General features: G+C 33.2%; 1 protein-coding gene across 7 annotated transcripts; it reads left to right on the plus strand.

Annotated features, from left to right (window-relative positions):
- The first annotated feature begins 4,346 nt into the window (after positions 1–4,346).
- Positions 4,347–15,962, plus strand: LOC143250440 (ubiquinone biosynthesis O-methyltransferase, mitochondrial-like). Of its 7 annotated transcripts, none has more exons than XM_076500976.1 (6): positions 4,347–4,371; positions 10,506–10,581; positions 10,862–11,129; positions 12,279–12,521; positions 15,371–15,530; positions 15,710–15,962. In XM_076500976.1, exons 1-6 carry the CDS (start codon positions 4,368–4,370, stop codon positions 15,781–15,783), a joined length of 825 nt encoding a protein of 274 aa, XP_076357091.1. In that variant the 5' UTR covers positions 4,347–4,367; the 3' UTR covers positions 15,784–15,962. The 7 variants fall into 7 exon arrangements, with proteins under 7 accessions (XP_076357091.1, XP_076357093.1, XP_076357089.1 ...); XM_076500978.1 differs by lacking the exon at positions 4,347–4,371 and adding an exon at positions 4,656–4,699; XM_076500974.1 differs by lacking the exon at positions 4,347–4,371 and adding an exon at positions 5,180–5,335 and having other exon boundaries at positions 15,374–15,530.
- Positions 15,963–16,538: the final 576 nt, after the last annotated feature.

Raw genomic sequence — 16,538 nt, forward strand, 5'->3', positions numbered from 1 at the left:
GTACCACCAAAGTAAAATTAAGTCTAATGAAATTAGTAATTAGAAGCAGAAAACAGTTCATAGACAAAGTGTTGTTAATAAGGAACTTGTCAATTCATAGAGAAATCTTATTGAAAATGAACTTGTCAGTTCATAGACAAAGTTCTGTTAGAAATGAATGTCTTAGTTCATAGACTAAATCCTGTTGGAAAGGAACTTATTGGTCATAGAGAAATTTCAGTTAAAAGAAACTTGTCAGTTTGTATATTGAGTTCTATTAAAAAGGAATTTGTCAGATCATGGTCAATGTCCTGTTGAAAAGGAAGTTGTCAGTTCATAGACAAAGTTCTGTTAGAAATGAACGTCTTAGTTCATAGACTAAATCCTGTTGAAAAGGAACTTATTGGTCAGAGAAATTTCAGTTAAAAAGAAACTTGTCAGTTTGTATATTGAGTTCTATTAAAAAGGAATTTGTCAGATCATGGTCAATGTCCTGTTGAAAAGGAACTTTTCAGTTCATAGACAAAGTTCTTTTGAAAGGAGCTTGTCAAATCATAGACAAAGTTCTGTTATAAAGGAACTTGTCAGTTCATAGACAAAGTTCTATTATAAAGGAGCTTGTCAAATCATAGACAAAGTTCTGTTATAAAGGAACTTGTCAGTTCATAGACAAAGTTCTATTATAAAGGAGCTTGTCAAATCATAGACAAAGTTCTGTTATAAAGGAACTTGTCAAATCACAGACAAAGTTCTATTATAAAGGAGCTTGTCAAATCATAGACAAAGTTCTGTTATAAAGGAACTTGTCAGTTCATAGACAAAGTTCTATTATAAAGGAGCTTGTCAAATCATAGACAAAGTTCTGTTATAAAGGAACTTGTCAGTTCATAGACAAAGTTCTATTATAAAGGAGCTTGTCAAATCATAGACAAAGTTCTGTTATAAAGGAACTTGTCAGTTCATAGACAAAGTTCTGTTATAAAGGAACTTCTCAGTTCATGGACAAAGTTCTGTTATAAAGGAACTTTTCAGTTCATAGACAAAGTTCTGTTATAAAGGAACTTCTCAGTTCATGGACAAAGTTCTGTTATAAAGGAACTTTTCAGTTCATAGACAAAGTTCTGTTATAAAGGAACTTTTCAGTTCATGGACAAAGTTCTCTTTAAAATGAACTTTTCAGTTCATAGACAAAGTTCTGTTATAAAGGAACTTGTCAGTTCATGGACAAAGTTCTGTTATAAAATGAACTTTTCAGTTCACATTGAAATTATCAAACAATGAATAAAAAAAGAGATTAGTAAAATGTGATTAGAGTTTCAAGGTAGTTTGAAGTTGTCATCAACATCATATAGAAACAGAATTATTGGACTGTGAAAAGTGTTTTATTCAATTACAATACTAAGTTAGGGACAACCTAATTTTGACAGGTATGTACTTGTGTCACAAACTGTGATACATTTCTATAATAAGTAGTACTGTGAAGTTAAAAAGAATTTACTACATATAAGCGTTATTGTGCTGAAATTTACTCTGATTTTGTTAATTATTAAAAAAGCATGTGTTATTATTTTGTTATCTGTTTGCAGAAACTGATAGTCCTGTTAGTGTGAGGGTGGATTAGAAAAATAATGATGTTTCAAATTATTATTGTACATATATATCCAGATGTGGTTTTTAATCTCAGGAATATCATTGTTTTTAATTTATCTTTACTTGTGTACAACAAACACCAAATCTTGCAACATTTTAGCAGTTGTGGTTTAATTTATCTTTTACTTGTGTACAACAAACACCAAATCTCAACATTTTAACAGTCGTGGTGTAATTTATCATTAACTTGTGTACAACAAACACCAAATCTCACAACATTTTAACAGTCGTGGTTTAATTTATCTTTAACTTGTGTACAACAAACACCAAATCTCACAACATTTTAACAGTCGTGGTTTAATTTATCTTTAACTTGTGTACAACAAACACCAAATCTCAACATTTTAACAGTCGTGGTGTAATTTATCATTAACTTGTGTACAACAAACACCAAATCTCACAACATTTCAACAGTCGTAGTTTAATTTATCTTTAACTTGTGTACAACAAACACCAAATCTCAGAATATTTTAACAGTTTTGGTTTCATTTATCCTTAACTCATATAACTTTAACTAGAAACAGGTTCGGTTTCTGCGAGAATTACGCTAGAAAATAGGTATCACTTTGAGCAAGTGTTATACTTGAAAATAGCTATCAGTAATAGGAAAAATTACAGTAGAAAACAGGTTGAGTTTCAGGAAGAATTACTTCAGAAAATAGACATCATTTTCAGGAAGAATTACTCTAAAAGACAGGTATCATTTTCTGGAAGAATGAAACTAGAAAATAGATAGTTTCACGAAGAATTGCACATGAAAAGAGATATCAGTTTCAATAAGAAATGCACTAGAAAATACGTATGAATTTCAGAAAGAACTACAGTATATAATTGGTATCAGTTTGAGGATGATTTACACTAGAAAATTAGAATCAGTTTCAGCAAGAATTACACTATAGAATAAGTAACAGTTTCAGGAAGAATTACACTAGAAAGTGGTAATCATAAGTACCAGGTAGTTGGGTGAAAATGAATGTAATTTCAATGTACCATGTTGTTTTAAATAAAGGAGTTTAAAACTGAATCATCAATAGTTAAAGACGTAAATGAAAACATTATTTTAAAGCTGTAATAGAAGTAATGGAGAACATTTCTCAGCTCATTCATTCTGTTAAAAAAACATAGGTTCACAAAGTCATAGTAGATACATATAGACATTTAAGCTTTAATTCAGAGTTGTATTACAAATAATAGGAAATATAGCTCAACTTGTATAAAAAATTATAACTGTTGTAATCCTGGTGACTGTAAGAAAATCTGTTTCTAAACCTGTATAAAATAAAAATTAACAATGTAGTAATCCTGGTGACGAATGTCAGTTTGTATTACAAAATTATAGTATTCTTGTAATCCTGACGACGAATGTTTGTTTTTGATTTTCGCGTAAAGCTACACAAGGACTATTATTATAACGCCCCCACGGCTGAAAGGGCGAGCATGTTTGGTGCGACGGGGAATCGAACCCGCGACCCTCAGATTACGAGTCGACCGCCTTAACCCACCTGGCCATGCCGGGCGGTGACGAATGTCTGTAAAAAAGTTTGACTGTAAATTTGTATTACAAAATTATAGCATTGTTGTAATTTTGACGAGGGATGTCTGTAAGTGTGTTTTTCTTATAGCGAAGCCACATCGGGCTATTTGCTGTGCCCACCGAGGGGAATCGAACCCCTGATTTTAACGTTGTAAATCCGTAGACTTACCGCTGTACTAGCGGGGTCATAAAATAGTGGGATTGACTGTTACATTATAATGCCCCCACGGCTGAAAGGGCGAGCATGTTTGGTGCAACTGGGATTTGAACCCGCGACCCTCAGGTTACGATTCGGACACCGGGCGATGTCTGTAAGAAAGTTCGTTAATTTGTATTACATAATTATAGTATTATTGTAATCCTGATGACGAATGTCTGTAAAAAAGTGTGTTTGTAAACCTGTATTACAATATTATAGTATTGTTGTAATCCTTATGACATATGTGTCTGAGAAAGTCGGTTTGTAAACTTCTATTATGAAATCGTATCATTCTTGTAATCCTGGTGAGTCATGTCTGTGAGAAAGTTTGTTTGTAAACTTGTAGTACAAAATTGTAATATTGTTGTAATCCTGATGTCTTTAAGAAAGTCTGTTTGAAACTTGTATTAGAAAATTTGTATTGTTGTAATCCTGGTTGGTGATGTCTGTAACAAAGTTTGTATGCCAACTTGCATTTATTTGTTATTTAATACTAAGTAACATATATTTCATTCTGGCTCATATAGAGGGGATTGATTACTTTAAGTTTATAGCATCAAAACGCTTACTCTAGGCTTAGGTTTAGGTAAATGAGCAATGTAATATTCGGCCTGGAAGACGCAGGGTAAATGTTGGAGATTTATTTTGCCAAAAAATAGAGACTTGGACGTTGGGAAATACGGTATTTAGAAAACTAAAGAGATCCACAACGTCAAGGTAGTCAGGCTCATTTACCCATAGTGCGTGCCAGAAATTACAGCACTCTCTGTTTACCTTGAAGATCCCTACAGTTGAGAATGTGTTATTGGCATTTTCGTAATTAAAAGTTTTGGAAATTTTGAGAATTGTCACATGTTGGATACTGACTATGCTGGATACCAGGTGCTTTCACTTGAAATTTGTGGAATCAAGATCTGAAATTACTGAAATCACCTCCTGTTTGTCGCAAATATTCCTGCTGATTACTGTTGTCTTCAATGCTGGCTTGCCACAAAGATCCCCGAGATGAGTACTGTTCTCATTAATTTTGGCTTACCACAAGGATGTTTATTAACTCTTTTCTTATTTAATTTTTACACTGTAAGTCTGGTGAATGTCCCAGAAAGACTCAGAGTGATACTATATACACATGTATATAGACATATACGTGTGGAAGTATGTGTGTATATATGAATACAAGAGCTCATAATAATGAAATAAAACATAAAAGTGTTTGCTGTTGGCTGGTAGTCTCCTTGCGACGTTGATTTTGAATTAAGGTTGCGCCATGCTACATGGATTGTGCACTGAGAGCTTACTGTGATAGGGCTCTACAAATGGAGAAAGGAGATATTTTGGTCAGTGAGAAGCTCCTCTAGAGAATTAAATAATTACATATTTCTACGAGGTTTTAAGTCTGTTTTACTCCATCACGTAGTAACCTTAATTAATTTAAGTATACGAATAATATTATGACATTTCGTCGAATACATTTTTCGATGTTATACAGTGGGCCTCTGATGTAAAAGTTTCAAATTTCGTTTAAACGTTTAACACATAATCTAAATAGTTTTAAAAGTGCATATTAAATAGGGATAAAGCTGTAGCAAAGAAAAATCATAAACAAATTTAAATAAAAAACACACCTTTCGTTTCTTCCATAATATTCATTAGTCTCAATTAAATAAATACTCTGATATTATTTCATACTTTATTTATTTCAAATTACTCGTTGTTTTCCTTATGACACTTAACATTTAAAAATTACTTAGTTTGATTAAAATGTCATTTATCGACTTTATGTTTTTACTCAATAATGCAAATTTCAGTTCAATGTTACTACAATTTGTTAAACGGGTGAGCTTCACGCTAATCTGCGTATTATTTTATGCATAATTCTCGCTCAAGAGGTGGCAAGCGAAAAAAAAATATAGAAGCAACATATAGATTGCACATCGACAGTAATAAGGAGACGTTAACAGAAATAAGAAGGGGTGAGGTGCACTGATTAACGAAATAATGTTAATGTGTCGTTATTGGTTTGTTTGGGATTAAGAATTTCAACCTTAATATTTATTTCTTAAACTTGTTTCTTTTATGTTGTAAGTTTGGATTTAATTATTTAAAAGCGATTTACTAGTTTGTTATGTTGTGTATTTTTATATCTTGGTTTTAGTATTTCTGTTATTCAAGTTTTATGTTTAAAAGGTATAAAAAGTTCGCTACCTTGTATTGATTTGTTATATATAATACGTATATTTATTATTCAGTTATCGTACAATGTACACCACAATGGGTTCTGAAATGCTAGACTAGTTTCATCTCCTAAGAGATAGGTCATATTCTATTACAGACTTGAATTTAACTATCTCTGTTACTGACTTGCTGCTAGTAGTAGTAAATAAGATAATCGAAATCATGACTACATGATAAGTGTTTCAGTATTATAATATTAGAAAAAAAGAAGCTGCGTCTTAACGAGCTGTTTTTTTCTCGTAATGTTCTCATTTCTTGAAGTTTCATATATTTGTCATACTGTTTACGTAGTGTCTTTGCTATGGCAATGTCGACTGTACTTAAATTTCAAAAATCTTTAGAACCTGAAGAGTGACACTAAAGTCCTTCTTCTTGTTTTGCCAAAATGTTTATTTTCTAATCTCCATATGAACACAACCCTTCAAAAATCTGACATACCATAATGCTCCCTGAACCTTTTCCAACACATGAATACTTTTCTGTAACAAGGTGATCAAAATTGAACAATGAATTCTAATGAGGTCTAACCATTACCTAGTTTAAAATGAATGACATCTTTCGGTTGTACTTAATATATGTACTACAGAACATTTAAATGTGTGTATTTGATTACTGCTAACTATAAAATACCCTTATTCTCTAACTTGTCCTCATATGTATTAACTATTATCAGACCCCTTGTCCCCATAAACACTATCCAAAGTTTCCCCATCAAATAAAATAGCCAATAACGTTATTTACAGTGAGAGTAGAAAGCATCAAATATTCCAAGTCCCTGTAAATCTGTTTTATTATTCACAATCTTACCACATTACTGATGCTGTTGGTGTCCTTGATGAAATGTGTCAAAGAACCTGATGCATTATCTCATTCTTAACATCATAACACGTATAATATTGTAACAGTTAATTTTGGTAGAAATAATACCTATACTAACAGAAATCTAGTATCAAAGACTTGTATCTTACATTACTGCTCTGAGACTGTTGCTTCACAAGCTGAGCTGTTGGGACGATGAGTTCCAGCAGGAAATGTCTAATAATCCTGGACCATGTAACAAAGTCTCGTCAGTAACCAACACATATTCAGGGCTTACCCTGGACTAAATTTTTCTGTATCCAGGCTATTAGCCAAATGATTTTTTTGGTAGCCAATTTTAGCCAGGTTTGATCCATATCCAACCCTCCAGCCAGTCACATATGATAAGACAGTTAAAGAATAAATGACAACTAAGTTCTTATCATACATTTTATTTCAATGGTTTTATCATTTATCAAATTTATTATAAAACAACAGTTTCACAGTCACAAAGTTCAATGTTTTTCACACACAAATCATTACAATAAGGACATGGGAAGACGAGTCACTAAATTAAAAGTAACTGTTATTACATGCTGCTAAACAGGGGTCACTCTAGACTTGCAAACCAGGGAGAAGTTTTTCTCTAATTTCTCTCTTAATAAAATATATATCATCACCAAACTAAACTTGACAAGTTTTAGTAACATTCATGCTGAAAATCTGAACACAAATTCATGACAAAATGAAAAAATATATACATGCCTTGAAGCATGTCATTTTGTTGTGCCTTACAACTCATTTACAGTTATAACTGGTGCCTTTGTTTCAATGATTACATTAGAATATGTCTGTTCTTTTTTGTTCTCCAGATCTTAAAGGCACGTTTAAAATCAAAATTTCCAGTGTTTGGACCATCTATTGACAGACACATGATATTTTCCAGGTTTCTAGTACTCATTGAATTTCTCAGACACGCTTTTATCAAATTCTGCTTACTAAAACCTCTCACAATCAGCTGTTGAAACTGGAGCTACTAGTAGTCTCTCTGTCAGTTCTGCACTTGCAGGAAAAGACTCTGTATTTTACTGTAGAAACTTTTAATGTCTTTTACAGACTTGCTTTCACTTTCAAAAGTAGATCTAGTAAATTTTGAAAATGATTTCAATTCTTGTTTTGTTGCCTCGTGGCCAAAGGTTGACAAATAATCATTGATTGTGTCAATGTCTGCTGAAATGTCTGTGTCTTTGAGCAGTGAGTTGAAGAAATTTGTGAGGGAAGTCAAAATAGCTGCATCATCATTATCTGAAAACCTGTCATTCAGACTTCTTATCATATTTTTTGTGAGCTTATCACATATGTTTTTTGCCTCAGACCTTTGAACTGCACTGTCTCTTATGGTATGCCCCCCAAACTGAAAAGTGTACAGTCCATCTGAATCTAACTGGGGCTCAGCTGGCACCTCGTTCAGAAATTTGGACAGCATTTCACCAGATTTGTTTTGTTTCATTTCCTCCAGACACTCAGTAGTTGAAGCAAGCAGTGGGTGAAGATTTTTCCTCTGAAATGTTTTTGACAAAATGGCTAATGGCTTCAAACAATCAGCCAAGTAATGTGACACATACAGAAATTTGAATGAAGTGATGGGTTTATACAAGCTAAGAGCTTTACCAGAGGTCTATTCCATAAATACAGACACAAAGCTGGAATAGTTGGAAAGCAGTGCATTTACTGCACCTTCAAAACGTAACCACATGGTGTGAAAGATCTCTTTAAACCTCTTTTCTTCTGCATTGATAATGCTCTGCACTGCAGTCAAAGTTGCCATATTTTTTGGCGAGTACTTAAAAAAAACTTAAAGATGGAATTCATAATATCCTGGTACTTGACAAGATATGGTATGCTGTCAGCTCCTGTGGCACAACTCAAAGCTAGCCTGTGTGCGATACAGTGTGTGGCTAGGACACCTGGTACAAATTGCTTTAGTCTAGTAACAACCCCAGACTTTGACCCAACCATCACAGCAGCATCATCAGAGCTGACACTACACAATTTTTTCACTTCAATACCCTTCTCTGATAACATACTAATGACTTTTGTAAAAATGTTCTCAGCATTAGCTTTGTAAAGTTCACAGATTCCAAGGAAATAGGTCTGTGGTGTTACTGTACCGAACTGATCCATCTCTAATACACGGATGTAGCTGACAAGGTTCTGGTTTACTGAAATGTCTGTACTTTCATCAATAATGATGCTGAATTTTACATTTTTGGCTAGTTTGTTTTTTAAATTTTCTCTCAACACTTCTGCCAGACAATCTTGGAAGTCACTAATACTAGTGTTGTGTTCATAAGTAGTATGTTGGTCTACTACCAGATGCTGGAGCTGTGTTGCACCCTGGAATTAAAACAAAAAGAATAAATACATAAATAAATAATTTGTGGGAGTAGTAACTCTAGAACATGAATACATAAATCAGTAACAAATTTCATCAAGAACAACAGAGAAATTTCACTTGAAAACATTAGCTGATAATCCTTCGACAATTTAAGAACATAAAAACTATTATATACATAATAAATAATTTGTGAGATTAGTAATTGTGGAACATGAATACGTAAATCAGTAACTATAACATTTTTGGAAACAGCTTATTTACTCATACTAAAGTATATGACAAGAGAATAGCCAATCAATAGTTTAGAATATTCCAAGAATGGTTTTCTCAGGTCATTTTAATCTGTGAAAAGACTACCACGTTCTTTCAATCCAAGATATCAATAAGACAGGTTGTATCATTAGTCTGCTCGAAGTTTTATTTCTTTAAAAATCTAAATAAATCTTAGTTACTAAACTTAATACATTGTTGTGGAATTCCACAGTATTACTGTAGTTATTTATGATTTTTTGGTTATTCAATTGTACAAGTATAAAAAAACTTAAAATAATTTGTTTGATATCCTCCATGTGCAACATTTTAAAAGGTTTAGCAGCCAATGTCCAGCAACAACCATGTACAAAGCTTGTAGTGAGAAGAGAATTGTTTGCTTTACTCTTGTATATTTTAAGAAAAATAAGTTTAATAATTTATTTCTTAGCACTAATAATCTATACATATATATGTAATGTATAATAATTGAAATGTGACTGTATATTACCAAATACTAGTCCACTAAAGCACAGCCAAGACAGGGAAGACTGAAGGTCAGTTTCAAAAATTACTGGATAGGTGACCTGATGTCACATGCATTGCATCAATCCAAGTTGTGTAATGTTAGGTAGGCATGACTGGCAGGTCAATATCATAATAATAATAATACATATATAGCATTATGAGACTGAAGCTACTTACACTAAGTATTTTTATTTGGTTGTTATAATATGTAGTCTTTCTAGCATGAAAAAAACATAATTCATATTTTATTTTCTACACTAACTATGTGAGGTCAGTCAAGTGGGAGACTCCACATAATTAGTATAGAAAATAAAATATAATGTCTTACTGAAAACAAACATTTGAAATGTATTGATCAAATTTTACAGATAACACAAATAATGTTTGATATTTTGAGGACTAAGAATAGTTTATTTTTTTAATTATAAGATGAAATGACTTTACACTTAGACTGGTAATGAAACAAACTATTTTCACAGATGAAATCACTTTACACTTAGACTGGTAATGAAACAAACTATTTTCACAAGAATCTTAAGTAAAAATATTTCATTTAAAAAATATGATTTTTGTATATCACATATTTGTAATCTTCACTAAAAGTCTGCCAAGTTTAGTGAAGATACACTTGTTGTATCAAAAGGTATAGTAGAAATACTAAATGTGCAAGTTTAAAGGACAAACTCGTGTATTTTTTACCAAGCCATAGCGAAAGGATTAATTGATTTAAATTTCAATAGTTATCCAGTAATGTTTCTAATGTGTAGTAGATGTTCTTCTGTAGTTATATTTTAAGAGTTAAAGATGATGACTTTAATTTGTTATGTAATGGGTATCTTTTTTTTTTATTTGTCAGTTTATATTTTTTCAGATTAATCTGAAAGTAAAATGTAAAAAATGTGCAATTAGTCAAATAAATTTTTTCTAACTTAAAGATATGCAGATGAAGTTTCTTCAAACAAGTGCCAGAAGTATACTGACTGTTGTGAGTCGGTGCTGCCGGATGGCAAGGTTAGTAAGTGTGTTTGTTATTGAAAGACACAAAAGTATACTGACTGTTGTGTGTCGGTGCTGCCGGATGGCAAGGTTATTACGTGTGTTTGTTATTGAAAGACAATTTGGTTTTAATGATTAAGATTAGCAACTTTATATTAATGTATAAAATGAGACTCCTGTCTCAGAATAAGTCTAGTTTGTTTTTATTGAATAAGACTGAAGGTTTGGACCCGCTCTCTTGTCGGAGAGTATCTGTGATTGAGATTTCCAATGAAGCTTGTGCTCTGTGTTTCAGGAAGTTGAGTACAACCAGTTATACAAGACAGATGAAAAGCACCATAAATCCAGAAGAGCTTCATAAGTTCAGATCATTATCACAGAAGTGGTGGGATTCACGAGGAGATTTTGCTGTACTCCGACGTATGAACTCGTTACGCATTTCACTCATTAGAGATGGATTGAAACGCACAAGTATTGCCTCTTCAGAAGCTACACTGGGACCAAGGCCTTTAGATGGTTTGAAAATATTGGATATCGGTTGTGGAGGTGGACTACTGTGTGAGGTGAGACCGGAATCTATTTGATTTTTTTCCTTTGAGACATGAATACAAAAGATAACCCAAGAGAGAATGGGGGGGGGAAGTAGTTGTCACTTTAAAATACTTAGTTTAAAAGAAGTTGTGATTGAAAAAAAAATGAAATTTCTATGGAAATTTAACTGGCTTGAGTTTGAGTTGTAGATATGTTTTATTTCAAAGCAGAGAAACTTCAAAATCAGTAAAAATACTGCTTTAATTTCAGTTGTAAGTGGATGTTTTGTCCAAAAATAAAGGTTTGTTTGGTTTGTTTTGGTTTTGCACAAAGCTACACAAGGCCTATGTTATTAGCTATCCCTATTTTAGCAGTGTAAGACTAGAGGGAAGGCAGCTGGTCATCACAATCCACTGCCAACTCTTGGGCTAATCTTTTACCAAAGAATAGTGGTATTTACCATCACACTGTAACACCCACATTGCTGCAAGGGCAAGCATGTTTGGTGTGACAGAGATTCAAATTTGTGACCCTCAGATTAGGAGTCAAGGCAAAAACAAAGGAACTTTCAAAAACAATAAACAATACCACTTTAATCAAGAAGGACCTTTAGATATCATGATAAGGTGTAGAGCAGTATTTCAGTCAAGTGTTAAGTTACTTTATTAATGTGCATATGTTAGTCCTGTTGTTTTGTCTCACCGAGTATAAAATTGTTTCAAGTTAAACTTAATTTTGTACCATTAATGACCAGAAATATATTTCAATTTGGTTTGAGAAAAAAATGGCTTCAAAATTTTAAATCAAATTAAAATATGTATTTATTTTTAAAACAAAATTTTCCAAATGAAAATTTTTTATTAATTAGGTTATAACAGTTATTGCAAACATTATTAAAACTGATGTAATTGTTCCAAAAAACATGTGTTTAGAGCATATCTTATTTGTGATGATATTGAAAGTGAATTTGCTTTTGTTATAAAAGATCTGCCAACAAAGAGTGTAGATATTGTAGGTGTGCAGTTAGTCATGTGCTAGTTGAAACCATTTTGTATATATATTTAGAGTAAAATGAGATTACATTGGATATTTTTTGTCTGTGGTATAACCTCAATTTTCCAAGAATGTTTACTCAAAGAGACTATTTTATATCAAACATTGTTTCTCCTGATTCTTGTTAGCCCTTAGCAAGACTAGGTGCAAATGTCACGGGAATTGATCCAGTTGTAGAGAATATTGAAGTTGCTAAGCAACACTGTGCTCAAGATCCTCAGATTAGTGGTCAGATTACTTACTTGGTGTCTAGTGTGGAAGAACAGGTTCGAAATCAGCCATCTTATTATGATGCAGTAGTAGCAAGTGAAGTGGTTGAACATGTTGACAACGTGGAATTTTTTATTAGTTCAGCTGTAGATTTAGTCAAGGTTTGTTTTTCTATATAATATTGTATGAAACTTTCTAAATCTACACAGTCCACAGACAGTGTGTCAGATTAAGACAGACGTGTTTATAATCAGTAATTGGTCTTTACTACACTATAAAATATTATATTTAATGATTTTAAATCTACACAGTAAGTACACAGTGTGTCAGATTAAGACAACTGTGTTTATAGTCAGCAGTTGCTCTTTATTAAACTTTAAAATATTGTACCTAACCACTTCATACAGTAGAGGACTTCTGTCATTGTCTGTAAGTACTATCTCTTGTCTTAAAAAGCTATCTCTACCTTGATTTGCCTTTTCAGTATTGCTAACACTTTTCAACAGGGCATAAGTTTTCATTTTGTGCCTCTTTATTTGTACATACAGCTTCCTCTATCATTGTACCTTGCTCATCAGATTATCTATTGACATTTTATTCTATAGTGTATAGACATGTTTTAACATCTTTTCATGTTACTAAAAGATATTGATTGTGCTTGAACTCTACTTTAGATCAGTTTCAAATTTTGATTTATTATATTTGATTTCAATTATTTGTTTCTTTTTAGTTTTAGAAATGTTTCTTTTTCTGATTCTACTTTGTTTGTATTAATTTGATATTTAATATGGCAGATGAAGAAATTTCCACATTAGTAGACAATGATTATTACACAAGTTCCCAGATCTCAGAGTCATCGATGTCTGCTGGAGAAGTCCAGGGTTGAGTTCCATTGTGTTCAACATTATCACCACTTGCTACATGTGGCAAATGGCTAGGAATTAGTGCTTTAGTTGTGCTGCCTATGTTTTAAATATAATGAAATTCTGTCAGTAAATAAATGAAAACATTATTGTTCACCTTTTGTATCTGTAGAAATACAGTTATTATTGTTTTTGTTAACATTTTCTACAGTTTTGGTGATCATTAAAACAAACAAACTTGTGAATGATTTAATTCATGTCATATGTTCTGCTGACAGTGTTTCATTTCACCTTATAAATTTTGTAAAGATGGATGTAACTATTGTGTAGAAATTCTTTCTGCAGCACTTTCCGCCTGTTACTGCACCTCCAAGTAATCTACGGTGATAGATATCATTCATTTCCCAGGAAACTTGTAAGTTTTTCAGCTTCTATTTATCACTATTTATAGTTATACCTATGTTTATTGGCTTTGTGTGGAGGGACTAATTTCTGCAATTTATAGTTTCAGTTATTCATGCGTTGGGTAGATTAGATATTGTACTTCTTTCACCATCGAGGTTAATTTAGTTAAAACTCGTATTTAGAGATTGGTTGGTTCCTTTGTTTTTGTTTCTAAGTTCCTGTTTCTTTACTACTAGTCAAGTGGACCACACTTGACATAATGTAATGTATCCTAAGTTGCTTCCCCTGGAATGTGTTTGCTCCTATGGGCTATGTCTTGCCTATTCACATACATTTAAGATCCTTTAGCCCTAACTTCAAATCTGACCAAGTGCATCACATGCTCATGTTTGTTACACATGTGGACACTTTACATACTACCTGTTGTCCATAGGTAGAATCTCTATTACATAACATTGTGCCTGTCTATTAAGTTCAGCCCCATGTGTTTATTGTTTGTTACTAGACAAAAAGCATACATTTTTGGGAATTACTGTTACACCACAGAGGTGTGCTTTTTTTTACAACTGTACCACACCCATTTTATCTTGCTGGTTCTTTACTTGTTTTATTATGTTTGCCCCTTTGCTTTTGTAGTGTGGGATTCTGACTTTGGATAAGAAGAGGTAGATCTGTTTTCAAAGTTAACTATTTCTAACACTGAAAATTTATTTGTTGTAGGTACTTCCTAACCTTCCTACTAACTGAAGTTTCTGGCCTGTATCTACCAGTTCTTCATAGTGAGAATAGTGGTGCAGTAGTATAGGAAGCAATCTGTGCTAATATAAGTGGTACAACATGATTAGAGAGTAATCACATGATCAGCACATGCTGCTGTAGTAGAACAGAAATGAAGGGGTATAAAAGTCTAGTACTCTGTTGAAAATGTTTAGTAATAGAGAGAAGAGGTAAATATACAGCCCAGGTAGGACCTATGTTAGGTATAAACATATGTAGATTTATTACATTATACAACATCATACCTAAAAACTTTCTATCTGCAGTCCAGGACTTGGGACAGGTATAGACAGCTGTAGGTTAAGTCAGGGGTTGGTCTCTACAACATTATATGTACAGTCCAGGACATTGGACAGGTATAGACAGCTGTAGGTTAAGTCAGGGGTTGGTCTCTACAACAATATATATACAGTTCAGGACTTTGGACAGGTATAGGCAGCTGTAGATTAAGTCAGGGGTTGGTCTCTACAACATTATATATACAGTTCAGGACTTTGGACAGGTATAGACAGCTGTAGGTTAAGTCAGGGGTTGGTCTCTACAACATTATATGTACAGTCCAGGACTTGGGACAGGTATAGACATCTGTAGGTTAAGTCAGGGGTTGGTCTCTACAACATTATATGTACAGTCCAGGACTTGGACAGGTATAGGCAGCTGTAGGTTAAGTCAGGGGTTGGTCTCTACAACATTATATACACAGTTCAGGACTTTGGACAGGTATAGGGAGCTGTAGGTTAAGTTAGAGGTTTGTCTCTACAACATTATATATACTGTCCAAGACTCTGGACAGGTATAGGCAACTGTAGGTTAAGTCAGGGATTGGTCTTTACAGAAGTATGAACTTCTATATGTAACCAGGGTTAGTAAACTGAAGTTGCTTGTTGTTCTGTACTGTGTGTATTACTGCTTACTTTAGTCGAGCACAGTGTTTGAGTTATTGATTTACTGTTGTATGGTTTCAGAAGGGAGGTTCTTTGTTTCTTACGACTGTCAACAGGACATGGTTGTCATATGTTTTAGCCATTTGCATTGCTGAATGGGGTTTGAGGATAGTTCCAAAAGGAACACATGAATGGAGCAAGTTTGTTCCACCAGCAGATCTGCAAGAACAACTAGAGTTAAGTAAGAAACTGTTGTCAAGTAAGATCACTATTGTTATGACATTTTAAACAATTTTATAACTGTATATTTGTTATGGTCTGCTTTTTACCAGGAATAGTTTAAAGTGATACCATATAAAATCTGTTGTTCTGATGTAATGTTAATTGTATAATACTTATTTTTGATGGTCTCTTTACTAGAGAACTGTCGGTGTTCAGTTGATACATGGCATGCGTTACAACCCAATCACAAGCAAGTGGACGTGGATTCCTGATAGCAGTGTCAACTATGCCTCCATGCCATCAAGCTGAAGGAGACAGTCAGCAATTCTCACCATGCTGAGAATCTTCGTGGTAATGTGTTTACTTAAATCAGTGATATTTAGAAGAAAGAACAATGACTTATAGTGAAATAAAATTCTTTATTCTCAATAAAAACAAATCAGTCTTTCAAGCATATGTTTCCATTTCATAATTTAATTAATTACAGAATATGAGAATTAATTAAATATTCCTGCCAAACTGTTTATTCAATGAGTACATTGGACATAGTTGTTGAGAATGTACCTTGACTTTCAAAATGTTGAATGTTGGGACATGTAGCTAACCACCAATGTTGTTGTGTCTGTATACTCCACCACCAGTAGGAGGAGGACACGAGTGACACGTGTTCTTGTTTTGTTTGTTTAAAGTTTCACATTTCTCTTTAATCCCAGTTCATTACTGTCCATTGTTTTTTTTAATATTTTTTTATTATTGGTTGACTTTACCTCATTATGAATTCCAAAGTTTATGTTACCACTTTCGACACCAGACAGGTGACTAATGCTCTGTCAGGGGCCTCAGGTGCAGTCAACCTTGCAATGGACTGAACGTTACAGGAGTCGACCTTTCTGTCCAGAACACATCACACTTTCTTCCAAGTAAGCCTTGTCAAGAAGACAAGAACTTCGATCACCTATTTCCACCTCCTTATTTTCCTGTGCCCCATCTGAGGAGTCAGTTAGACCTCATGTGGGCATTTTCAATT

The sequence above is a fragment of the Tachypleus tridentatus genome, chromosome 5 (assembly GCF_004210375.1).
Source record: "Tachypleus tridentatus isolate NWPU-2018 chromosome 5, ASM421037v1, whole genome shotgun sequence".
Classification (NCBI taxonomy): Eukaryota; Metazoa; Arthropoda; class Merostomata; order Xiphosura; family Limulidae; genus Tachypleus; species Tachypleus tridentatus.

Excerpts from the sequence above, each read along its gene's own strand:
- LOC143250440 (XM_076500973.1), top strand. The coding sequence starts at position 5,230 with ATGCATAATTCTCGCTCAAGAGGTGGCAAGCGAAAAAAAAATATAGAA. Across the intron at positions 5,336-10,505 it reads GTTAACAGAAATAAGAAGGG|ATATGCAGATGAAGTTTCTT; the intron begins GTGAGGTGCACT and ends TCTAACTTAAAG. Across the intron at positions 11,130-12,278 it reads GAGGTGGACTACTGTGTGAG|CCCTTAGCAAGACTAGGTGC; the intron begins GTGAGACCGGAA and ends GATTCTTGTTAG.